Source organism: Rattus norvegicus, chromosome 7 (genome assembly GCF_036323735.1).
Source record: "Rattus norvegicus strain BN/NHsdMcwi chromosome 7, GRCr8, whole genome shotgun sequence".
Classification (NCBI taxonomy): Eukaryota; Metazoa; Chordata; class Mammalia; order Rodentia; family Muridae; genus Rattus; species Rattus norvegicus.
Window position 1 is genome coordinate 18436656 of NC_086025.1, and position 26168 is coordinate 18462823.

The window sequence follows — 26168 nt, forward strand, 5'->3', positions numbered from 1 at the left end:
TGTGTTTGGAGATTCTCCTCCTATCTGCCTGGAAGGAGTTTTCCGTTTGCCTTTGGAGCATGATGTACAACACTCAGCGCCTCAACTGCGCTGCCTGGCTAGAAGCTGCCTAACTTCCCACCAAAATGATTTGGACGGAAACTCACAACCATTGAGCCAGCCACAAGAAAATATTGTACATGACAAGGCAGTAATAGAGTACCTTTGTCATGGTGTGTTTTCAGAGTAGTAGAAATTCTAACAGAAATTGCAGGGGAAGTAAGCATCATCTCTTTCCAAGGGAAGAAATTATTGAGAGATGCAGAGTGGATCACAAGTAGAAGGCTGCTGTGTCGCTCTCTCTCCTTTGCACACAGTTGAGGGACTGGCAGACCTGCGTAGCTCACACTGAAAAATACCAGGAAACTCCCCAGTGCATCCAAGTAGGGAGAAGACAGGGCTGAGGAGAGCAAGGAGATGCTGCCAATGCAAGCAGGAGGAAAAGTAGAAAGGAGAAGCCAAAATCGAAGACAGAAGAAGCAACGAAAGGAATGGAAAAGACTTGTTCCTCCAGAGCAAAAGCAGTGAAAGAGAAAGGGCCTTCTGAAGTTGATGTGTGTTCTGCTAAATCCAACAAGGACAAGAAGGAGGATGAGCCTCAAGACCACAATGCTTGTAAAAGCAAAACATCCCAGAAGAAAAGGAGTCCCTAGAGAAGAAAACAGCCAATGGGAAAAAACACAGAGACAAAAACCAGGAAGTTTCTGAAGCAGAGGCAGACATGCCCAAGCCCAAGAAGAAGAAAGGGAAAGAAGTTAATGAGACAAGGGAGAGAAGAGCCCAGGCTCAAGAATGTCCTCTCCCATTCTGAACCAAACTCCAACTCCAGGGATGCTCCTGGGGAAGAAAATAGTAATGAGATAGAAAAGGAAATACTCATCGAGAAGAAAGGATTCTCTCTAATTTTCCCATACCCGAGGAGACTGTCAAGCTTCTCAAAGCTCAAAGCTTGAGGGGTGAACTACCCATTTTTTCTAAAAGCCAAGACATTCCATCATGTATACAGTGAGACAGACTTCATTGCCCAGGCATGGACAGTAAGCAGGAAGTCCTTCTCCTTTGCCGTCCCTTTGATTGGGTAACTTAAAGGTGGACTACAAGAGAGGAAGAGAGGCCAAGCCAATCAGATACTAGTGCTGCATCTACAAGAGAATTAGCAAATCAAATGACCAAAGACTTCAGTGACATCAATAAAAGCTATCAGTGTTTTTTATGGTGAAACTCCCTATGGTGGTCAACAAGAACAAGTGCAGAGTGGGATTGATATCCTGGTTGGGACCCCAGCTCGTATTGAGGATCACTTGCAGAATGGCAAGCTAGATCTCACCAACCTTTAACATGTTGTCCTAGATGAAGACGACCAGATGTTAGATATTGGTTTGAAGATCAAGTGGAAGAAATTTTATGTATAGCATACAAGAACGATTCTGAAGGCAACCCGCAAACATTGCTTTTTCTCTGCAACCTGCTCTCATTGAGTATTTAATGTTGCTAAGAAATACACAAAACCTACATATGAACGGGTGGACCTGATTGGGAAAAGATTCAGAAAGCAGCCTTAACTGTGGAGCACAGGAGACAGAGAGGACAGTGGTGAGTAGGGATGTGTTCCGAGGGTACAGTGGTCATCAAGGGGACATGTTCAACTTCTGTGAAACCAAGGACGGTGGCAGGAGCTGTCACAAAACACATGCATAAAGCAGGAATGCCCAGTCCTTACATGGGGACATTCTGCAGAAGCAAAAGGAAATCACCCTGAAAGGTGCTGAAATGGCAGTTTTGTGGGTTTACTGGCTGAAAGTGGGTTAGACATCCCCGAGGGTGACCTGGTTGTTCACAGCTGTACACCAATGGAAATGGAGTCTTTGATCTTTCAAGAAGAACAGGCAGAGCTGGAAGGATAGGGGTTTAAACTGCTTTTACCAAAGAAGAGTACCAGTTACCCCAGGTGGTGCAGAAAGCTAGCACTAAGTTTGAACGGATAGGTCTTCCTTCTGAAACAAATAATGAAAGCCTCCAGCAAAGATGCCATCAGACTATTGGACTCTGTGCCCCCACTGCCGTTGGCCATTTCAAGCAGTCGGCTGAGACGCTGACTGAGGAGAAAGGAGCTGTAGAGACCTGGCAGCTGCTCTATCTCCACAGATCAGGGGCCACATCGGTCGACCAGTGCTCCCTGATCCACTGCCCAGCAGCCTTTGAGACTGTGATACTGCAGTGCTTTGTTGAGATGTCCAACTTAGCTATGCTTGGAAGGATCTCGAGGAGCAGCTAGGCAAGAACATCGATGCCAAAATGAAGGGGATGGTCTTCCTCAAAGGAAAACCGGAAGTTTGTTTTGATGTCTGCACTGAAGCAGACACAAAAACACAGGTGAAGTGGCACGGTTGGAGATGCTGTCAGCTCAACATGGCCACTGAGGAGCCAGAGCTGAAAGGACCCCCAGAAAGATATCAAGGGGGCTGGGGCAGCGGATGGCAGCCATGGTGATTTCATGGGACAGCAGGGTGGAAGCAGGAACTTCCTGGATCAGGGCAGGGACAGCAAGGAGGAAGTAGAAACTTCAGAGGACAATGACCAAGAGGTGACAACAAAAGGTACCAGATCCACAGTCAAAGGCCAGAAGTGGAGTTTATAGTAAAGTATTTGGTCAGTGAGTAGAGCCAAGAAGAAACTCTTCACAATGGGCACCCCAGGATCCCTCCTGCTCTCAAAGTCCCCAGTGCTTCATTCCTTTTAGATGATTTACCAGCTCCCCTTCCTTGCAGAGAGGCTTCTGACCTGTCTGAGTAACCGTCATTCTGTCTTCCTTTTGGAAAGAAGTAGGAATGGATGAATGAATGAATGAATGATGAATGAGTGAATGAGTGAATGAATGAGTGAATGCATCCATACATAGTGTGAGGATGACAAAGTAATCGATCTGATATTGGGCCCTCAATGCACTTCCCAGGTGCTGCTCCTCTAACTGGAGCCTCAGGAGCCAATAGAGCAGCTGGGGAGGTGATCAAAGTCTCTCTCAGGTTGCAGCTTTAATGCACTTCCCTGTGCAGCACAGTACTGCCTGTAATTGCTAAACAGTAAATACTGACTCTTTGATCTGCTGAAGAAGAAGCTCAGAGAGGCTAGTTTCCTTTTCACAAGAATGGAAAGTTCCCTGAGGCCCAGAGTGGAGACAGCCACTATGGTTTACAGCCTTCTCTGCTTGGTGCATTTCATGCTGTGACCTCACAAAGATCCACTGTGATGTAAGAATGAGTGTCCTCTGTATAAGACAGTGGACCAGCCTGTTGAATTTGTCCATAAGGACCAGGGAGCAGGTTAACGTTGACCTGTGGGACTCCTTGATAGCTTTGTATTTTGTTAGTTGACGGGGTTATTGTACCTCACAACTTGTGTTCACCAGATCACAGGGATGGACATCACTTCTATTAAGAAGACTTTGGGCAGTCAGTATAGGGTGGTTTTCTTTCTTGGACAGGGTTCATATGGCAGGGTGAGATTGGCCTGGCACCGGAGAACGCAGGCCCTGGTTGCCATCAAAACGGTAGAGATCAGCAAGGACACCATCAGGGGGATCCTGTCTGAAATGACCACATTGGAGTCATTGAACCATCCGAATATAATTTCTTTATATGAGGTCCTGATCACAGGGACCGGAGTTCATTTTATATTACAATATGCTCCAGGAGGCAACTTAGGAAAACTAATAAGTGAGGAGGGCCCATTGCCAGAAGAAAAGGCGAAGAAAATGTTCGGACAGGTCGTATCTGCCATAAGATATTGCCATAGCCTGGATATTGTCCATCGCGACATCAAGCCACAGAATATACTGATAGATGGAGAGGGCAATATTAAGCTGATCGACTTTGGCCAGGCCATCAAATGCAAACCTGGTACATTACTGAGTAGGCACTGTGGAACCAGGGACTTTAATGCCCCAGAACTGGTATTAAGGGAGCCATATGATGGCAAGAGTTCTGATGTGTGGAGTTTGGGGGTGGTGCTCTATTTCTTTACCACTGGCTACTTACCCTTCAGAGGAAAGACCATCAATGATGTTGAGGAAAGGATTACAACGGGGACCTATACCATTCCTACTCACCTGTCTGGGCAACTCGAAAACCTGATACATCAAATTCTGAGAGTTTCCCCAGACATGAGGCCCTCTGTAGAGGAAATTGAAAATCACCCATGGATCAAGAAATGTGAGTTTAAAATCCTGCCCAAGACTGACCCAGATTACAAAATTATAGAAATGCTCTGTGCAATGGGGTATAAAGCCAAGGACATCTTGGAATCCCTCCAAAAGAAAAGATACGATGAACCAATGGGGGCATATTTGAGCTTAAAAGATCATGTAAGCAAAGGGTTTGATGTTGGATATATCACTCCAGCCAAGCCTGGGGATCCGTGCCCTCCGCCACCCCCATCACCAGCACATCCCTCTGTCTTTGGCCTTCCTCTCAGGAGAAGGGCCAGTGAGCCCATCTTTGGCCTCCACCACAGACCTCCCTCAAGAGAACAGAATCCTCTTGACCTGATTCTATCAGGACTCAAGATGAGCAGGTGTGTCTCCATGCCTCCCATTGCGGTATACTATCCTAAGAAGGAGAGAAGCACTTCTACCCGTGCCCTCCACTCAACACCTGTGGCTTGCCCGTGCGTCAGCAACAACATGTCGGAAGTTGAAATAATCCTGCCACCTAAGCAAGACATTGAGATGAATACGTCATCTCCCCCTCAGAGGATGGGATGGTTTAAGAGACTCCGCAAAGGAATCAGGGACTGTTTTTCAAGACTTTGCTGCCTCCCGAGGGCTCCAAAGAAAAAAACCCAGCATAGATCCTCCAAGAGAGTGGCCCCCCTGAAAAAGGCAGCAAGCAGTACCATATAAAAGGTAAGCTAATGTGGGAGGGTGCATCTCCACTCTGAATTTTATTGTCTCTGTCTTTATTCATGTATTCTCACTGGAAATATCAGAAGAGTATACATGGGGTCTCTTGGGTTGGGGAGAAGTATGTCTACTCCAGCTGGATAAAACCCTGCTCATTTCCGTACCATCTGAGGAAGAAATATTTTTGGAGAATGCCTAGGTGGTGTCTGATGTAACCGAACTAGCAATAATCAGCAAGTGATTGTGGGTACAGCCAGTCTGAAAGGGGGCATATAAGGCTGTTCTCCATGGAGAACATATTCAGATAGAGACTCTGCTTGGGGACCTAGTGCCTGGCAGAGTGACAGTGGTCAAAGTACTAAGGGGCCACCTCCATGTCTCCCTACAATTGAATTGAACAGGTGGAGTGTACTGAGTCCTGTGAGGTCTGACAATGCTGCTTGAATGAATACATTGGGATTCAGCTGTGGATACCCAGTTCTTATGTATCCTTCATGCAGCAGAGAGAGGTCAGTGTCACCAGAAGTTCCAATCTGGCATTCAGAGACTGGTCGTACAGTGTCATGCTAGTCTTTCTTACCATCTACTAACCAGGGCTGAATAGCTGGTAGGGGATCTTCCTTCCTACCAGGCTCCAGGCAACTAAACCTCAAACTGAATGTCCCGGGACACTGACCCGTGGGCTCCTAGGTTTCTTTTCCTCCAATCATTTGCTATGCTACCAACAAGGAGACCTATGCTCCCTGTTAGTACAACAAATACCTGCTCCAAAGTTCACAAGGAGCAGAAATGGGAAGTTTCCCTCCATAGCTCTGTTCTTGCTGCTTTCGCTAGGCATTCTGTGCATGTGCTGGCTTGGTCAGCTCCTGGTCAGGCCACTGGGCATTCAAAGTGACTTCTGTTCACGTTCCCACATGTGCTACATACCTAGGACACGCCTTCCCAGTATCTCATAGAAACCAAGCTCACTGCAGTCTCACTCTAAAGCTCGAATTTCCTTGAACTAGCCATCCTCTTGAGAATCTACTGTGGTAGGCTTGGGGCACTGTATGCAGCAGACAGCAGCAGACTTGAGGGACATGGGAAGTGGGCTTCAGAGGTGAGAGCTTAAGTGCCTCCAGGATGTGATTGTGCACCATATTCCAAAAGTGCTCCAGCTTTGGAAAGTCCAGAATTCTGTCTACCATGTCTGGTGTGAGTCTCAGTGCTGGGCTGAAGGACCCCACACTGAGGTTTAGAGAACAAAACACAGTGCTTCTATCATGGAGATCACTCAGCCTGTGTGACCTGCTCTCCTGTGGGAAGGATAAGAGTAGGCACCCAGCACATCTCTCTCACTGTGTCCAAGAAAGATGCAAAACTTGTGAGTGAACCTCAAAGCGGCTAAGCCTGGGAAACTAGAAGGGTTGCTCCCTAAGCATTTGCCATCTTTCTGACACTCAGTCCTCTTCCACATCTGAACAGCCTAGAGCTGGGACTCTCCTCATTTGTCAGAGGTTAGCCTCATGACATATGTCCCTGCATTTCCATGGGATTTTGGCTCCATGGGGTGTGGGCTCTTCGTCATGGTTAGGGTTCAGTGTCCTAGCCATCCAGCTTGCTCTTTGCATTCTGGGCTGAGCCTGTTCAAGTTCTTCCCCTACAGCATCTGTGTATCCAGTTCATTGCTAGAGTTAAGTCTTCTTTCATAGGCCTCACGTCATTCTTTCCTAACTGGAACAAGTCTTCCAGTGTCAAAATGAGATCTGAGATTCAATCCTGTGCTCTAGGTTTACTCTGTGTCATGCTATGATCAGTTATCCAGTCAGAAGTCATTGAATAAAAACGTGCTCTGTCCCAAGCCTTCACTCACTGCTGAGTCCAGGGATCTTTAGGCCTGAAGACCTATCTGTCCCCAAGCAGCAGACAACCTGGCAGAATCCAGGAAAATAGGGAAGACAAAAATGATGGTGTAGTTCTGCATGAAAACAACTAACTTGGTAAGAGACCAAAGAGCATGCATGGTAGTCCAGGGCATCAGAAGAGACACTTTTGTGAGAGTTACAGCAGGAGAGACCCTGGAAGAAACTAATAGAAGGCACAGAGGGCCATGGCGGAAGCTGTGTGACCTACAGCCAGCATCAATCTCTGTATATGATGTATATGATGGTGTCTTTTTCTGATAGTGCGGTGTTTTGAGTCACTTAAGAATAAACTGTAAGTTTCTCCTTTAGGTGAAAACTCCTGAAATTCCTCTTGACTTTCAGGCTCTCGCAGTCTTGAAGGTCCACTCATGGAAAATACCTGAGGGGTGCACTCTCCTGAGTCCTGAAGATTAGAAAGGATAAGATAGTGAAGAGAACAGTGGGAAAGAACAGAGTCAAATAGAAATGGGGCTCATGGTGGCATCCCAGAGTCTAGAGGCCCCGACCTTCCTTCACATGCACCTGTAGGTGTTTCAAACTCAGTGGTGGTTCTAAGTAAAAAGTGTCACCAGGCACCTCTATGGATCTGTGTGTGTGTGTGTGTGTGTGTGTGTGTGTGTGTGTGTGTGTGTGTGTTCTTGCTTCCTATCCAAATCAAAGGCTCCATAACCTCGAGACAACATTTTCAGTGTTACAGGAATATCTTTCTACTCTAAAGTATAGCTGAAAAGCAGCCCAGTTATACTGACTTGGCTTTTTCTCTCACGTTTCACCATCTATCCCTGGTCTTCTTAGATTTCTCCAGCTGAGAATTTTCAATAAGTTAGGAAGCTACTATGAGTCTTCTGGGATTAGGCTGCCCTGAGCTGGAGCCACAGTCCAACAAGTGTTCACCAAATGTTTTTGTCTTCATTGCTGCCAGGAACAGAGAGCAGTGGGTCTTGCTTGGCTGTGGAGGAAACTGTTGTGTAATTTAAAACTGATGTATGTAACTATTATGAGGGAAGTCACAGTAACTGAAGGTAGATATTTAGAGGCAGAAACAAGAATAGAGGTCATGACCTGTGCTCTTTACTGGCTTCTTCACAATGATTTCCTTGACTTCTTTCCTATTGCCAGATGAACTACCATCCATACATCCCTACACACTTAGTCATTAATCATGAAAATGTACTATAAATGCAGTGGACAATCTGGCAGTGGCATAATGTAAACAAACGTTTCCATCCCAAATGGCCTAAAGTTGACCAAATTTCCAGGAAAGTGTCCAACCCATATGGGGAGGGGCAATCCCTTTCTGGCATGCCAGTCACTTCAGGGTGTGCACTTGTCTTGTTACTTGGATCTGTGGAAAACTTGAATTTGTCTTATGTCACACTTTCACTCGGGTATCTATTAGGTGTCTCAGCCATTCACCATCTCCTCATCAATTCTATCCTCCATTTAAGTTCTAGGATTTGTAGCTGCTGTGTTTATCTGCAGATGATGGTCAATAAAGTCCCTCTGGAACCTAAATTCAGACAGTACATAGCGTGTCTGCACTCTCTGTATCCCAGAGTCAGCATGAGACAAAGCCCAACAACACATGTGGACTCTTCCCTCTCACCCTAAAGGACATGGTGATCCATTAGCTTCCTGATACACAACATGCTGACATCCAGCAGTCAATGGCCTTAGCAGTTCTTAATGGCCTCTGGCTCTCTCAAGTGCAGTCTTTAGTCATTCAGGAAAAGGGAAAGAATCCATAACTTCTCCCTTCTCTGTACTTGCTCTAGTGTCCTTCCCTCCTGAGTGCTTTTGCAGTTCCCCTAGTTATAATCTACAAAGGGAGGTCTCATTCAGTCGGAGGTTCTGAGAAAGGATGATTCTGCCATTGTCCTGGGCACCTGGGTTTAAGTCCCCCTCACAACTAATTTCTTTCCCTCCTTCAGCTTCCCTCCTGCAGATAATGGTGCATTTGAGGCCAGGACAGTCATGGACTCCTGAGTACAAGGAAAGTGGCTCATTGTTGCTAAGGATCCCAACTCAAATTAGCAACACTGGACTGAAAACACAAACTAAAATCCTCCTACCTGAGCAAGGTATGCAGAAAAAATGAGAGACTGCTGTTCTCAGGGACAAGTATCCATATGGAATCTATAGTGATGATCTATGCCTGGCAGAGGAACAATGGTCAACTATCTAATGGGCCCCCTCAAAGTCTCCCTGCAGCTCAGAAGAACACCAAGGGCCTCAGCTCTGTCATTCCTGTATCACTGTGGAGCATCTGCCAAGAATGGACACCAGCATCAGTAGACCAGGGAGAGACTAGTTCCCACACTTTAGTTCCGCACGCCCAAACAGTAAAACAACATCCTATCCCCTAATGAGGTATGTACATAATGACAGAGGATTCTCCACACAAACTTGATTCACAAGAACAGGGCCTCTTTGGTAGACACCCAAACCATCTGAAATCAGGCAAGAAGACGTGAGCAGTAGCCTTCGATCCCTGTACCTCAAGACCAAATAACACTCATTCTGATAGGATACATGAGCTGGTCCTCGTTTATCTTCATTCCCCAATTCCTTCTATCTCCTATCCGCATGAAGACCTTTCCTTCCCATGCTCTGATCTGAATCTTGTTCCGCAATTCATGGAACACATTTGAAAAGTCGATCTGGACCTCCATGTCCTCATTTGTCCGTATGGACCTTCAGGATGGACAGTCTCTGGAAGATCCTGTGACAGCTGCAGGATGGGCTGAGCAGCTGTGTTTGTCCATATCTACGGCAGAAGCACTTGAGCCAATAGACTACCTAACAGTGCCATTCTGCCCTTAACAATAATGTGAGGATTCCCCTGTCTCCATATGAACCAACCTGCCTGCCCCAACACTGTGCTAATGTCGCTGCGGGAACACTAAGGACATGAGGACTATGAGAGTAGGATGCTCGGTGCAAAAAAATGAGTTCCCTTTTAATACTGACTAAGATGCTCAGGCCTCAAAGGAGGTGGACTGCAAGGGTGAGAGCTGAGTGTTCCTTCTGGATATGAGTCAACACCAGCACGCAGGAATCCACCAGGTTTGGATGGACGATGCATCTGACCAGAAGAGGGGAGTAGTAAGTTTCTGGGGTACACTGAAAGATCCCTCACTCTGTGTAATTACCCAGGAAATGAAATAGTCTTGTCCATGTGGACATTGGTGCCCAAATGAGAAAAATAGTGTATATATCCTGACCACTTAAAAGTCATGCTTTTTCTGAGAGAACCTCTGAGCTCGAAAGACTGTGAAATAGGATGTCTGCCTGTACCAGAATCTTTCCAGTGTAGAGAATTTCATCAGGAAGGAAGAGGCCCAGAGCATGCACATATGTTGAACTCTTGAAGGGCACCCAGTTTGAAAGAGAACATCAAAGGCCTGAATCACTGTGAAACAAGCTGTCTGCAAGTACTAGAACACTTCCTGAGAGCAAGGGACACTGCCAAACCACTAGAGGCCAAAAGTTATGATGGATAAAGAGACAGGTGTTCTGGTGACCTGTAACCCCATCAGGAGCCCCAAGGGTCACCTCCTGCTAAACCAAACATAACCTTTATCAGTGAAGGTCACTCCCGAGAAACCCTGTTGAGAAACCCTGCAGACAGGAAAGCCAAGGAGGCCTCCTCCTTCCCATTGTCATTATTTTCTAAGGGAGCTTGAACAGGTTAGCTCCTACAGACTTCTTAAACTGCCTGGAACACTCTGCTAATTCTGTGTTCCCACACTCTTCAACTGAGTCAAGAGAAGAAAACAGATATTTGGAACTCTGATCCAATCAAATTAATATTCTGGTGATCAGAAGCCAAGACTGTACAGAGATTTCTGAGGCCTCTCCAGGAATTCTGTCCAGAATCACGCTCTGGAGGACTTCAGTGTGCGAGAATGTGAGTACGTTGGATGGACTCTGGGGTCTAAGGAATGAAGTTTGTCCTCATTAGGACAAAAAGATACAAGGGGAACGCCGGAGTACATATAGAACACAGGGTGCCATGATGTGGAGCCCGAAGACAAGGGAGGCTGCTGAACACTCTAATGACTGTATGAGTGAACTTGGACATGAACAGTGTAGCTGGATCTGTTTGCCTTCAGTTCAAGCTGCAATGTTGTCACCATCTCCTCTTTAAGCCCATGTATCCTTGACAAGGTTGTTCTGCCCTTCAAGCTCATATGATGGTTGTGCATGTAGGAGACCTAGCCTTCTGTCACCAAGGAAACAGAAAGCAGAGGAGGAATGTGACCGTGGGAGGCTGCAGGCAAAAGTGATGTGGGGCCACAACTGTACCTGGAAGCTACATGGTACAATCCCTGAGGCCCTGTTCAGACCTTCATTCTATTCTGGTGTCTTCCTAGTGACAGCCCTGCTAGCCAATGACAACAACTTCTCCCTGATCTTCCCCAGCCTTGCTTCCCAGTCCTGAGACTTGAAGAGCACAGAGGAGGGCCTCTGTAGGTCAGTCACTGGCTCTGGACCATTGACCACTACCACTGCTTTTGCTTGGGATGGTGTTCAAATTGTGGGATGTCTGAGAAAGCTGGGTTCCACGTTTTTGCTATGCAACCTGTTCCTCACGTCCTGGACTTTGCCGGCTCCAGTCCTCAGGTACTATCATGGAAGCCATTACTCTCTCCACAGTCCTGTCATTCTTACCCACAAGGAGTAAGGATGTAGATTCACTCTAGATGTGAGCACAGCTTGTAAACTGTCTATGTGAATTGGTGTCATCTGTCCTTTTGTCAGTTGCCATTCAGTAAGCATTGTGACGTGTCAGGCTCTCAGGAGAAGCCAGATCCCAGTGGCATTAGTGTGACAAACAAGCTGTGCCCAAGGAGCTGACACTCTGGCAGAGTCCAGGACATCCAGGAAGACAGAGGTGGTGAGGAAAGTCTGCATCAAAACAGGTAAAAACAGTAATAAAACTGTCAGTTCCCATCCTTGTACAGGTTGTTGGGAAACACTATCCCTGAGAAGACAGCTCTGTCGAGCTGAGCCTGGAGAGAAAGAAGGCATGAGAAGGAAGGCAATGGCAGCCATGTGACAGGCAGCCATCATGAATGACTGGACCTGACGAGTGTCTGTGATACTGTGATAGATATTTATGGACACCCTAAAAGGACATTTATTGTGTTTCATCTCTTAGTGAAATGCTGTTCTCCACGCACATCACAGACCCTGGGAGTGTTGGGTATTGCTACCTGCCAAAGGCCTGAAGTGTGCACTACTGTTGTGCTGGTGGTGGGATTGTCAGATGAGGAGGCCATCCTGATAGAGACAGTGTAGGAATCCCAGAAACAACAGGCCATGTTGCTGCACGTGGCTAACCTTCGTTGATTTTGCATGTCAGTTTCTAAGCCGGTAAGGAGTGCAGATAAAAACTGTCACCAGAGGTAATCCTGAACCTCGGTTGTACACCAGCACTGTAGTTGGCTTTATCTCCCATGCAGACACTCAGTCTCCCTCAGCACACCCTCTTACTGTCCAGGAATTTTCTTAGCTATACAAATAACACACTGGGTTGTTACAGGTGGAATGACCTAGCCAAATCCTCTGTTCTCTTACATTCTGTCCCTGTCCTCTCTTTAGATATCACCAACTATGACTCTGACATCCAATGAAGCAGTTGAGGGCCATGATGCTTTTCTGACTGAGGCAACACAGCCTGGAGCTCAAATCCCGAGGCTGTGCACCAAAGTCCTTCCCTGTTTGTCACTGGTGAGCAGAGTCTGACCTGAAAGTCTGGACCTGATCTCTCAGTGAAGGCAAAACCGCTTGACCTCTGATTTTGAACTGCAATTGTTTTAAAAATCTATTTATTTAGGTTGCTATTGATTTAAAAATCTAGTTCAATATGGGAAAAAATACACTTTTCAATCTCCTGGAACATTCTGTCTCAGAGAGGACCATGTCTACACGTCAAAGGAAAGACCAGGTGAGGAAGATGGGGAGGTCCCATGTGGATTTCTCACTATGTGATTGATCTCAACCCACTTCCCAAAGTTCCTTTAGTTCCAGCATCAAATTAGTAGGCCTAGGATGAATAGAGCCCTGAAGTGCTGATAGAGACTGAGGGCTCCCTGGGTGGCGTGTCCCATGAAGTGACCCTTCAGGATCTTTGGTGTGGGCAGATTTCTCCTCACTCTTTGAACATCATAGGTTATGAATGCTCTCCCTGAACACTCCGATGTTCACTGGTCAGTTTGCAGTCCTGCTTGGCACTTCAGGAAAGTTCTCCCACTCTGATTGACTTCTGGGATCCAGCTTCCTTTTCTATAGAGGGTGCTTAGTGCTGTAAAACAGGAATCTGACTAACACAGTGTGATGAATAGCTGGTCTTCTGTAATGCCTAGAAGCAGCACAAGATGGGGCCACTGGACACAGTCATCCCTGTATCCTTCAGCACCATAGAATTTGTGATTAGTTATCAGCACAGAAAACCACTTTTCTTTGATTCTATCTTTTCTGATTCTTTTCTAAATACTAGAACTAAATACTCAATACCAGAACTGACCTGATTGTGTAGGAACATGGGAATATCCTCTAAAGTTCTACCATCTGCACACACCCTCTGCTGTCCTCTACTTCTGGGCACTTGATCCCTGTGACTGTCTTTCTGGGATGCTCACCCTCTCGTCTATTTACACATCTTCTCTCCAGAGTCTCAGTACCTTGTCATTATGTGAAGAAGTAGTGGGGACGCTGTCCTTATCATCCCATGGTATTCCATACTCTCAATTGTCCCTTGCAGATCCTGGTGCTTTCCCACAAGAAGTTGCTCAATGTGGCTACCAGGCAGGCCAAACATAAGCCTGTGTCTGCAGACAGGAGGGCACCAACAATGTGTCAAGCAACCTCATCTGCATCGTCACAAGCATCTGCAGTGTGGATATCTGGTCAACATGGTATGGCCCCTCCCTTCCCTGGTTGCCACCATCAAGTGTCATATAGGTCATCCATTTCAGTGCCAAGATCTAAAATTCCTCTGCTGGTTAGGGCTTTGGAAAGGTCCAAGAGCAAATGCGATGGTGTTTTGTGTTATTGGTTATTCCTTAAATGTGGGAAATCTGTGTATCCAACTGTTGCAGAGTGCCTTCTTCTCTTGTTCTTCCCCCATGCTTTAGGAAGGATGCTGCTCACTAATTGTCTCTCACCGACATGGTGGCACACGGGAAGCAATGAGCTTAGTATCAGAATGCCTCTTGACATTATTGGTACTTCCTAGAAGGCCTAGAAGGTCATTAGTGGAGAGATGTTCAGAGTTCTGACAACTCCTCTCTGCTGTCATCTGACATATGACAAGCACTGACAGAGTCTCTCTAACCCTTGAGAGGACACCCTGAATGTGGTTCTTAGAATATGAATGGAGATCAGACATTCATATGGAGAGAAGCCATGCCCACCTGGTCCCACCGAGCAGGAGTTGGGAGCTACCGTTTGATAAATTTGACTGACTAAGAGAACCACCAGATAACTTCCACTGTTGTCTGAGTTGTTGTTTTTAAGTGTCAGTGTGATTATCTGAAACAAAATATTTTTCGTTTCATTTTAATCCAGTGACTTAACACTTCCTGGTATACTGCATTAGCACAGTGTAGCCAAGGCACTACAAAGGGGCTACCCATGTTCTATCCACAGGCAGGAGTGTAGAAAAATTAATGCATGCATGTAGGCTTGCTTGCTAGTGCTCATCTAAAGGCCTCTGCTCTTATGAAGTCTTTCCCTAAGCCTAGGGAATAGCACTGCTAAAGTTCTTGTTACTTCCCATGTCATTTAAGATCATGAAATCGATTCTCTACAAACTTGCTCACAGGAGAACGTCATCTAGAGGATTCCTTTGTGAAGACTCTCCCTCTAGGTCACGTTTCCTGTACTAATTGACAGTTATAAATAAAGATCATGAATTTCTCCCAGTGGCCACCGCACCGCTCAACATTGAAAACTGTCAGACTTGTGACTAGAGGCTTTAGCTTCTCATTTTACCTAGGGTCAAAGCTGACATCTTGTAGAGTGTCCTTTCTGGCCCTCTCAGTTTCTCCCCATATTATACCTGACAGTGTTTCCATTCAGCCATCAGCTCAACACTATGATGTATGTACTGTGTCATTGACTAGTACTTTCTAGGCAGAGATAAAAATTTCACAGCAGACTTGTTGGCCTTCAGGTTGATCTTTTTCTTTTTCTGTTTCCTCTGCCAGGTCGTTTGACAGTTGTGGAGCCCCTCCCACCAATAAAGGTTAGCAACTTGTCGGGCTTTCATGGCATTTATGGCAGCTATTGTGCTTCTTAGAGTAAGTCCAAATCAGTGCTACTAGGTATGTATGATGCTTATATACTTTACCCTAATTTAAACAGATGGTGTGGGCACTGAGAACATGTAGCCCTGCAAAGCATTTTAAATTATTTACATATTTTCTCATTTACCTATTCACTCTCCCCTACATCCTGTCTGTAGTCTGTCTCTTCTATCTCTTCTCTGGTTTTTATATCTTTTGTTCCGTCTTTTTCTCATTCTGGGCATTTGTTTCTGACTCTCTCCTGTTCTCTTTCTTACTGCCTAGCTGCCTCTTTGTCTGTCTATCCATCTGTCTCTCCCTTGCTAAATCTCTATCTCTTTCTCTGTCTCTCTCTGTCTCTCTCTGTCTCTCTCTGTCTCTCTCTGTCTCTGTCTCTGTCTGTCTCTCTGTCTGTCTCTCTCTCTCTCTCTGTGTGTGTGTGTGTGTGTGTGTGTGTGTGTGTGTGGCTGTGTGTCCATGCATGTGGGGGCAGGTAGCATGTATATTTCCTGGAGAGCCTGTGAAGGTCAAAGTTTAACTCAAGTGAGGTCTTTCTCAAACTCATAAAGGACCTAGTAACTGAACTCTACTACCTATTATTGGAAAATCTTTTGTAGGTGAAGAACCTGAAGGATCTGAAGCTGTGCCAGTACATGCTGGAGAAATACTTGACTGGACTCGGGAGTAGGAGCCTAGGCATTGGCCCACAGATGTGCTGTTCTCCTTCTATGGATACCTGTCGCAACAACCCAATCTTCTCTGTCTACTGGAGTTGTCTTGGTTGTAGATTTGGAGATCCTCAATGTCCCAGCTTAGTTCTCTAATGTTAAGTCATATCGACTCTTAGCATAGTACTTTATTTGCCACTGTTCTTTCTACCTTTATTTTGCCAGAATTTTCTATGGGTAAGTTATTCCATCTATAACACTTTATGATGTGTAAGCCCACACGAGGGTATCCAGAGCCCATAAACAATGTGCTCTTATTTACCTGTGAGAAGTCCAAGCCAGTAACCCCAATCTTAACTCAGTGTGAGAAGGAACTTAAAACTCAGAACAGGACTTGTTTTCATTCCTTTCTTGTTAGTATCATTCACAACTTCTGTAGAAGTTGGGAGTCCAGAAAGCAAAGGGCAGGATTTTCTCACATGATCTTGACCCATGTTGGGTTTTCTGTCTTCCATCTCCACCTTTAACATTAAATATACCACATCTCTCCAAAGGTCATGCCTATTCTAGTGTGCTGCACTCAGTGACGAAGTTGGACCAAGCGTCAAAAGAGTGAAGGCCAAGCTCTGACTGTGACAGAGAGTTTGAGATAGACAACTGATGCTTGGAAAAACACTTGACTTCTCGCTGGGACTTCCATCTATTGTAAATAACCAACAAACTGTTCAAGGATCAATGTGCCTCTGAGATGAGGACAACAAGGTAGAAGGGAGTCCACAGAAGGAAACGGGTCTGAGGGCTAACACCATAACGCTTCCAATTCTGTCTTCTAGGCATCACTAACAAATCTATATAGTCCTACCTCCCAGAAGATGAGTGAAGGTGTTACAGTTAGGATGACTGTTGACATGAGGCTCTCAGAGGTTCTCCACAAATCTGAAGGACAAAATTGAGATTGCCATTCATATGGTCTTTCCATAGTCTCCCCTTGCAATCAGAATGGACCATCACTATGGACCTCATCTATTAGATGCAGGTAAGATGATCATCTTAGGAAACCTAGTCTTTGCTGCTGAGATACTGGGATTCCAAACAACTCTGAGAGGAGAGGGTACAAAGTGGAGCTCAGTCCTGCCTCTCATACCACACATAGCTGATGTCCTGAGGTTCTGTTCTCAGGAGGCATGGAGGGCATGTATCTATTTCATGTAAAAACAAACTGTTACAAGCAGTCTGAGGTCCCTGTAATTAGAGCTGAGTCTTTGATTGTACCACATCATAAGCAAGTGAGGTTGGAAACATTGTTGCAAATGACAAGAGCCACCACTCTCCCTGCAACTGTTGTAAGGGATGTTCCCTGTACATCTTTATCCTATGTGATGCAGGTGTGAGTTAGATACTGACTAGAATAACAACTCAATGATTCTAAATTATTGATATATGGAAGGACAGGGTATTGGTTGTGTCTTGGTAAATGTACCCATGTCTGTCCATGACTGAGTTAAGTAATACACTGTGTCCTTGTGTGAAGGGGAAACCAAGGCCCTTCTGAGGTCTCTCCTGACAGTGACTGCCCCAACAACAGTGAAACTCATCAAGTCTCACAGGAAAGGGCCACATTTGAGTCCCTGCTTGACAGGCCACAGTCTCAGGATCTTTCCTTCCTCCTGGCTTATTTTGTAACAGTCTCCTCCCCAGACATAGCCATTTCAGTCATTCTCAAAGCCATCTCCTTGACACAATTTACATATCTTCCAACTCATACCACCCTCTTTGTGTAACAGGGAAAGTTCTTGGTCATGCCCAGTGTCCTAATCATTCTAGAGTAAGCCTGCTTTACTGCACATTTAGACTTGTCACAGCAGGCTTCGTTCTTGTGTAACATGGGCAGATGTCGGCCATGCCCTGTTTCCTAACAACTCTAGAATGAGCCCACTTCACTTCAACTAGGCCTGTCACAGCAGGCTTTATTGTGACCCGTGTGGACATCTTCTTCCTTCTGTATGGTTTCCTTGTATAGTACACAAGGGAATGATATCTCAGGATATCCCTCCACCATGTAAGTCTTCACAGCTTCTCAGTCATGTCCTTGGCCTTTTGAGGTGAGCCAAAGCAGCAATTCCATCCATTGCAAAAGGCAGTAACTCACACCCCATTCTTTCCGGACATAGCCCAGATCTCACCTCCAAACTATTTACAGCACTTAATCCATCTCCCAATTCTCTGAGGTCCAGATGATGAGCTGGCACTTGAAGGGAATGCAGAGGTGACATCTCCTCTCATGATGATCCTCAGAGAATTTAGCTATTAAGACCAAAATAGAGGGAGACCATGACTGCAAGCTGACCTTTGTGAGCAACATATCCTCTCGGGACATGAAGCAATGACATTGGGATGTCTCTAAAGGGGCAACGCCCTATACTCTTCATAGCAGTGTTCTGTCTATTTAAAACTCGGGGGAGAGGTGGGCTCCTTCTCACATAGATGTGAGCAGGGTTGTCAATTTCTTCTGGCCCAACACGGATCCGTGGATCACATATCTGATTCTTTCTGGTCCCTGGAAATCCCAGGATCCTCTGAGTTTAACATAGGCAGCCACTGGGATACAGGTCAGTGTGGTCTCTAATGTTGCTGTGCCTCCATTTGCTGCACATTGTGGCTACATTGCAACCATGCTCTCTGGGTTCACAGAATGCTACGCTGTACTCTAAGCTTTCCCAGTCTCAAGGGTGGACTCAATCTGGCTTGGTACTACCACTTTTTTTGGAGGTTGCATCCTGAAATGCCATGTGCTCTTCACAATGCCATTAAATGCTTTTACTATTGTTTGGTACATATGAGCATTCATGAAAATCAACACAAAACTCTACATACAAGATGTATTCAAAAACAGTAAATGCTGTTTTTCTAAGCCATTATACTCCTGAATCGCTGCTCCATCCCTACTAGTTATCAAACCCCCAAGATTGGCTCTGTCGCATCTGGCCAGTGTTTCCTGGGGATGTCTCCTTCTGGTTCCTAGCAATGACCCTGCTGCTTTAGGCTGGCAGACTATGTCATTTTTCTCAGATGGTTGTTGTGAAGTCCCTCTCACTTGTATGTCTGATGTGCAGTTAGTATAACATAGCTTGCAAGAAGCAGTTGAAAAGACCAGTTGCAATGTTGTGGTCATGGGCTTAATTTTCAAGGAAACTCGTAGACATGAGACCGACGTGGGTAAAGAAAAAAACTGTGAAATCCTATCTAATTCCCTGTGATGTGTTCAAATGTGTGATGCTCAAGATGGTGCTTAAAATTTGGAGAACTCATTTGTTAGTGTGGAGCCTAAATAGTCCTTTTTGAAAGGCTAGGCTCAGGCATAGCCAGGCAGAGTCCAAACAGTTGTTCTCCAGTACTGAAAGACAAATCTACTAAAAGCCTTTGGCATTCCTACAACCATGTAAAGACAGATGGTCCTACTAGATGTCACAAATGATCCTTTTATTGTAGGTAACTGTCATCTTTTAGGGTTCTATCACCTAATCTGTCATGTGTCCTTGCTGTCTCTAAGACTATGTCATGTTCCCTTCTTTGAAGTACCAGCCTTCCCATAATCTGGAACATTACAAAGTTTGGATGATGTTGCAATGAGGGGTCGGCTGGCATATGCCCTAAATAGAAGCTGAGTGAGTTGTGGGGATTTCCTGAGTTCAAGGTACCTGAGCAGAGTGAGGCAGGACAGGTACCCACAGTCTGGAATCACTGGTCAAGCTTTATGTGTACACTGCTCTACTGTGGGTGGCAGTACAGAACGAGAACTGGACGCATAGCTGGCTTGCTCCTCACTACTCTCTCACAGATTTTCATCTTGGACCACACTGGTTCTGATCAAGGCACAGTCTCGTGTGTGATAAGTTTCTCTCTATGGGTTGGTTGATGACTTAGGATTCTCAACGGATACTGTTTTGTAGACCATTGTGTGCCTCCATTTTGAGGCCTGCCTTTGGCATCACCAAGTCATGTGATCCCTCCAGACTTCTTCCCAACATTTATCATCATGTATAAACCTTCCATCCATCTCTGAGAATTCATTTTCCAGAAAGTAGATCATCCTTGGATGGCAATGACATCTTTGGGCCCTCATAAGCCAATCCTGGTGGAGAGTAGAGATCTGTCAGTCACTGGAGGAAAGAGTCTCTTCTGGTTCATGATGAGCAGATTCCAGGCGACTTTTATCAAATGTAGTAAGGTGATCTAGACCCTTTGTTAAGTAAGTGCTCAGAAAATTTATTTTACCCTCCTCCCCCACATTTGCACAAAAGGCATAAGAAGTCTACTGAAGTCTTTTGGGCCATTAGGGCCCTGCTTGTGTCTTTAGCAAGGTACTGGTCTGCGAAGAAAACTCTGGACAGTGGCATATCTGCAATGTGTCCCTATATCTTCACGATGCTCCTATGAGACCAGGAAATAGAGAGCACACAGTCACATTAAAATATAAACTCTGTTGTATGACTGTTGGGCTGTGCACAGTAGAGTGGGCACTCTTCAGAAGTACCATTTGAACATTTTTCAGCTATGGAGAAAGAACCCTTTGTCCACCATCTTCACCACTGGATGTGTTTATATTTGTGTCACAGACCTTGAGCTTTTGAGTCTCCAGGGGGAATCTTGGTCATGTTACTGCAGAATGTGCAGTAGGTCTCCTTGACTGTCTTCTGTACATTGATAGCACAGGTGATGCTTTCTATAACTCGGCATATGATCCCTGAAGGTGTAGTTGTGTCTCTCTCCCTCAGTACCCAGGATCTTCATGTTCTCTGTGCTCACTCCATTCTCAAAGTTTTGTAAAACTTGATCCCCATTGATGGTCTGTCCACAAGTGACCAGGCATTTGATGTGTACTTGAGGACACCCCTGACTGGATGTTTCCAGTTTTTACCCCATTGTAGGGAGGAGAACAAAAACCTGGAGATGTCATGTTGTTCCCTAGTACAGGCCATACAGAAGAAAACTGGGCAACCAACAGCAGAATTTCTGAGTGCTTGACCCTGACATTTTCTACAGGATGTCTAGCAAGCCTCTGGACAGGCAGCATGGCAGAAATCAACTCTTTCTTTTTTTTTTTTTTTTTTTTTTTTGGAGAAAGGGCTGCTGCTGACACACTGGATAGAGCACACACAAGCTCCCTGTCTGACTCCCTCAGCTCTTGCATGTCTCCTTGGCTATCATTTCAGAGCTTCTGATTCTTCAGACATCAGGTTAGAGGGACAGGAATGGCAATGAGGGTTTTCTTAATCATTGGTAGAGTGGTAGAATGTCTGGTATGTTCAAAAACTATTGGGAAAGAGCTGGGAACATATCTTCTGAAAAAAATATTCCCTCCATTTACACAATCTCCTTCTTTTTGTTCTCCACATTCAGCTTCTTGATACTGAAGAGATTGTTCTACTTGATGAGCCCAGGCCTAGAAGATGGACAGCATCCAAGAAGCCTGGCCCATCTAAGGCCAAGTCACATCTTCATGAAATATTGAAAAGCATTTGTGCACAGGATAAAGGTGCAAGGACCAAAGTCTCCTTAGACTTTCCAGCATACAGAGGGTCTGACAGACTCAGGTCAAAGGTTGCGTCTGAAGCCTAGATCATGAAGAAGGCCCCACTCCACAGGAGAAGCCTGTGGCTGATGCTGTTGCAACTAGGACTATGATTGTGAAACTTGTGTCTGTGGATAGCAGATTCACGAATCTTGTGCCCAGGTATCCACAGGCCTTTTTTCATACATTCCTTGGTATAACTTTGCAAGTCCTGACTTTGGAAGTGTCAGTCCTTATGCTATCTCACTTGATATATCGTCCAAGAAAGATTTTTACCCCTTTAAGGGACTGGAAATAGACTGGACTCACAGTTACCATTAAAACTGAAGTTCTGTCCTTTGTGGTTATTGGCTCTTTTAAAACTTGTTTGACTGGGAACAAGGCTCAGAGCCTGATATTTCCAAGATTCACCCCTACAAATTCAGATACCCACAGCCCAAAGCAGTACAGATACCACTCAGAAATTAATCCAAGGACAAGGTGTCTGACATGAGAATCTTACAGATTTATTTAAAGGTCCAGGACTCAGCAATACTACACCTACGAGGAATCATTCAGGGATTCCACCGTTAGAATTTGGGAGCTGCCATTCACAGAAATGACCCATGGGAGACTCTTATTGCCATATCATTGCCTCCATGACCCATAGTGCTGTGACTGCCATGCTCTCTGTCAAACTCCATAGGAGGTCACCATTAGTAGAATACTAGTGCAGGGCAGCAGAGCAGTACAGTGGCCCTAGGGTGGTGTCATGGGTGGTTCCAGAAGATACTGACATCACACCACCCTCTACATCTAGAATGAAAGGAAGAGGAACACGGGAGGGAGTGTGTGATTGAATTCATGGCCCAAAGCAGCCTAGGTGTCAGCTATCAGTCTGAAAGAGCACATCTGCCTCTGTATGGAGGATTCAGGTCAGGAATGTGACCGGGAACACAGGATTCAGTGCTCACAAGAGGAAAGTCCTTTACGTGACATCTTGCACCACAACAGAACAGCCACAAGATAGCTTGTCCTTATAGGAACTGGCACACCAAGCGCATAGGGGAAGTCTCTGGAATATACAGGATTGGTTGAGTACCACACAGGATGGCTGACAAGCTAGCAGAAGAGTAGGACACACACTGAGGTCAAGTGCCAGGTATCATGACCTATGTAGCCACACAGCTGGACTGATGGGCTTTCTTGCTCTGACTGAAGCAGAACCAAAGCAGGGCCTGCCTCAGCCTCCATCTGTACCTTGGCTCTAGCTGCTTCTCTCCCTTGCAAGTCACAGCATCATGAAGCAACTGCCTTGGTTCCCGAAATCACATGGTCTTTGTTCACGTTAAAGACAGGGCATGCAAGAATGTATTCTCCTCCTACCTATGTGCTGGACTAGGGACAGGAGACCAGATCCCTAGGCCTGGACTTCTGACCATTCCCATAGTGTATCAGGGAAATAGTTAACCTTGGATTTCCTGCTCTTAGAGGCCAAAATAAACCTGTCAGTCCGGGAGTCTTATCAAGAATGATACTCTGGGATTCATCTAAGCCAGGCCTCTTACTCAACCCTTCTGCTGCCTATTTCCTGGTGCTAAGCATGGACCTCAAAGTCACCCTAAGCCTGCATGCTGAGTTCACACCCTGAGATGCACTTAAGACTGACCTGAGAGTTGCTCAAGAGGACCACACGGGTTACACCACAAAGAAAAGTCTATCAAAGCTGACATAGGCCAGGAATTTGGTTCCTGACTCGACAGTGCTTGTCCAGTGAGTGTTTTACACATTATATGGATCCCCAGGACCAGAGCCAGAGTTACAACGTCAGGGGCAGGATATAGTGTGCAATTAATAGCCAACAGAATCTTCGGTAGCAAGCTAAGAACCTGCAGAGAAACCTCAAACCCAGCCTGCTGGATGGTGCCAAGATCCAGTAAGGAACACTTCCTAAGAGAAAACTCTTCCTGGGAGAATTGCAGCCCAGTAAATGGATGCTCTCACGATTCTCAGTGAAATAACTCATGGACCTTTTCCTTGTGAACAGGGAACTTCAAAACATCATGGGGTGAGGTGAGGTGAGATCCAGGGAAGAAGGCTGCCCTTTGGCTCAATCTGAGAAGTTAGGATGCTTCATTTGCAGGGGGGAGGATCTCAGGTGTTGTCCTAAGTGACATCATCATCCTGGTGAAATGTCATGTCACTTGTTCTGAGACCAGTAGGCCTGAGTTGTAACTAATGCCTACACTTTTCAATTAGGAGAATTCCTGGAATTTTTAAACCTATTTCATCCTACAGCCAGCTCTTCTGTCTTGTGGCAGACACCACTGACCCACATAAAACTACACACGTGAGTGCACATGTGGACACACACACACACACACACACACACACACACACACCAACCCTGTCATCAAATGAATACAGGGGCTAGAAAACTAAAGACATGGTCCTCCAAAGAAGACCCTCAAAGGTAGATACTTAAACAAGTGTTCCCCATCCTCCTCATCCTGGAAGAGGAATTTAAAGTGCTTTATGTGACCTGTGTCCTGTCCACCATGACAGGTAACAAGGAAACCAATGTCAACAAACGATGGGTGGGACAGGGAGAATCATGGTTGCTTACACACTGATAGTGGGAAGTGAAACTGGGGCCACCCCACTGGCTGCCAGCCATTTTGTCCCTCAGAACGAGTAAAATAGGACAGCTGCCTGATCCATCGATGGATGACACCCCATTAATGTCCTGTCTCTCTCCTCTCTCTCTCTCTCTCTCCCTCTCAGTGTGTGTGTGTGTGTGTGTGTGTGTGTGTGTGTGTGTGTACATGCAAGCTTCTGTGAATGCACTTGTGCATGCAATGTGTCTTATTTGCTTTCTCTTACCCATGGCTTGTTTATTTTCCTGACACTGATTTGTGGGTCTCCATCCATTCCTCACTCTAACCTTGGGTCATAAACATTAGACACTATGCCTACTGATTTTGGCCACAATATCTCTTGTCTTCCCCTCTCAGAACTGGTCCACTCCTTACTGCTCTAGTAAGTGTCCACTGTTTCCTGCATTTAATAAGTGGTTTGGGCTTTATTTGGGGCATTATTTGATGTTAGGTTCTGTTCAGATACTTTCTGGTCATGTTCTTCACAGACGTGGCAAGAATCTTTTCCCAGGAGGAGCATTCAAAGATTAAAATAGGCCCAGACCCGGTGAGAGAGAGACCCAACCGCCTGGTCAGGTGGGCACTCCTGAGGCTGCAGAGCGGAAGAGACCACCAACACTGCTCACCCCTGCCCACATCCCTGGCCCAAGAGGAAACTGTATAAGGCCTCTGGGCTCCCATGGGGGAGGGCCCAGGAGCAGCAGGACACCTGCCAGAGACACCACCGGACCCTGAAGGAAACAGACCGGATAAACAGTTCTCTGCACCCAAATCCCGTGGGAGGGAGAGCTAAACCTTCAGAGAGGCAGACAAGCCTGGGAAACCAGAAGAGACTGCTCCCTGCACACACATCTGGGACGCCAGAGGAAAAAGCCAAAGACCATCTGGAACCCTGGTGCACTGAAGCTCCCGGAAGGGGCGGCACAGGTCTTCCTGGTTGCTGCCGCTGCAGAGAGCCCCTGGGCAGCACCCCACGAGCGAACCTGAGCCTCGGGACCACAGGTAAGACCAAATTTTCTGCTGCAAGAAAGCTGCCTGGTGAACTCAAGACACAGGCCCACAGGAACAGCTGAAGACCTGTAGAGAGGAAAAACTACACGCCCGAAAGCAGAACACTCTGTCCCCATAACTGACTGAAAGAGAGGAAAACAGGTCTACAGCACTCCTGACACACAGGCTTATAGGACAGTCTAGCCACTGTCAGAAATAGCAGAACAAAGTAACACTAGAGATAATCTGATGGCGAGAGGCAAGCTCAGGAACCGAAGCAACAGAAACCAAGACTACATGCCATCATCGGAGCCCAATTCTCCCACCAAAACAAACATGGAATATCCAAACACACCAGAAAAGCAAGATCTAGTTTCAAAATCATATTTGATCATGATGCTGGAGGACTTCAAGAAAGACATGAACACACTTAGGGAAGCACAGGAAAATATCAATAAACAAGTAAAAGCCTACAGAGAGGAATCGCAAAAATCCCTGAAAGAATTCCAGGAAAACACAATCAAACAGTTGAAGGAATTAAAAATGGAAATAGAAGCAATCAAGAAAGAACACATGGAAACAACCCTGGATATAGAAAACCAAAAGAAGAGACAAGGAGCTGTAGATACAAGCTTCACCAACAGAATACAAGAGATGGAAGAGAGAATCTCAGGAGCAGAAGATTCCATAGAAATCATTGACTCAACTGTCAAAGATAATGTAAAGCGGAAAAAGCTACTGGTCCAAAACATACAGGAAATCCAGGACTCAATGAGAAGATCAAACCTAAGGATAATAGGTATAGAAGAGAGTGAAGACTACCAGCTCAAAGGACCAGTAAATATCTTCAACAAAATCATAGAAGAAAACTTCCCTAACCTAAAAAAAGAGATACCCATAGACATACAAGAAGCCTACAGAACTCCAAACAGATTGGACCAGAAAAGAAACACCTCCCGTCACATAATTGTCAAAACACCAAACGCACAAAATAAAGAAAGAATATTAAAAGCAGTAAGGGAAAAAGGTCAAGTAACATATAAAGGGAGACCTATCAGAATCACACCAGACTTCTCGCCAGAAACTATGAAGGCCAGAAGATCCTGGACTGATGTTATACAGACCCTAAGAGAACACAAATGCCAGCCCAGGTTACTGTATCCAGCAA

At 45.7% G+C, this 26168-nt stretch overlaps 2 protein-coding genes and 1 pseudogene across 13 annotated transcripts in view; all 3 read left to right on the forward strand.

The window, feature by feature from the left end:
• LOC134479845 (putative sperm motility kinase W) overlaps nucleotides 1-26168 on the forward strand; it is a 665424-nt gene that overhangs the window by 270445 nt on the left and 368811 nt on the right. For 6 of the 12 annotated variants that reach the window (XM_063264543.1, XM_063264547.1, XM_063264545.1 and 3 more), the window contains exons 8-12: nucleotides 8772-11466; nucleotides 11605-11765; nucleotides 12448-12576; nucleotides 12683-12793; nucleotides 13610-13763. The gene's annotated coding sequence lies outside the window, so the exon portion shown is untranslated. Of the gene's footprint in view, nucleotides 1-8771; nucleotides 11467-11604; nucleotides 11766-12447; nucleotides 12794-13609; nucleotides 13764-15056; nucleotides 15095-15751; nucleotides 16839-20927; nucleotides 21040-21202; nucleotides 21711-26168 lie in introns of those variants that run through there. The other 6 variants (XM_063264541.1, XM_063264542.1, XM_063264540.1 and 3 more) reach the window with 4 other exon arrangements.
• Nucleotides 659-21710, forward strand: LOC134479632 (nucleolar RNA helicase 2-like; annotated as a pseudogene).
• LOC134479633 (putative sperm motility kinase W) lies at nucleotides 3455-4936 on the forward strand. The gene has a single exon (XM_063264389.1). It carries the CDS (start codon nucleotides 3455-3457, stop codon nucleotides 4934-4936), a length of 1482 nt encoding a protein of 493 aa, XP_063120459.1.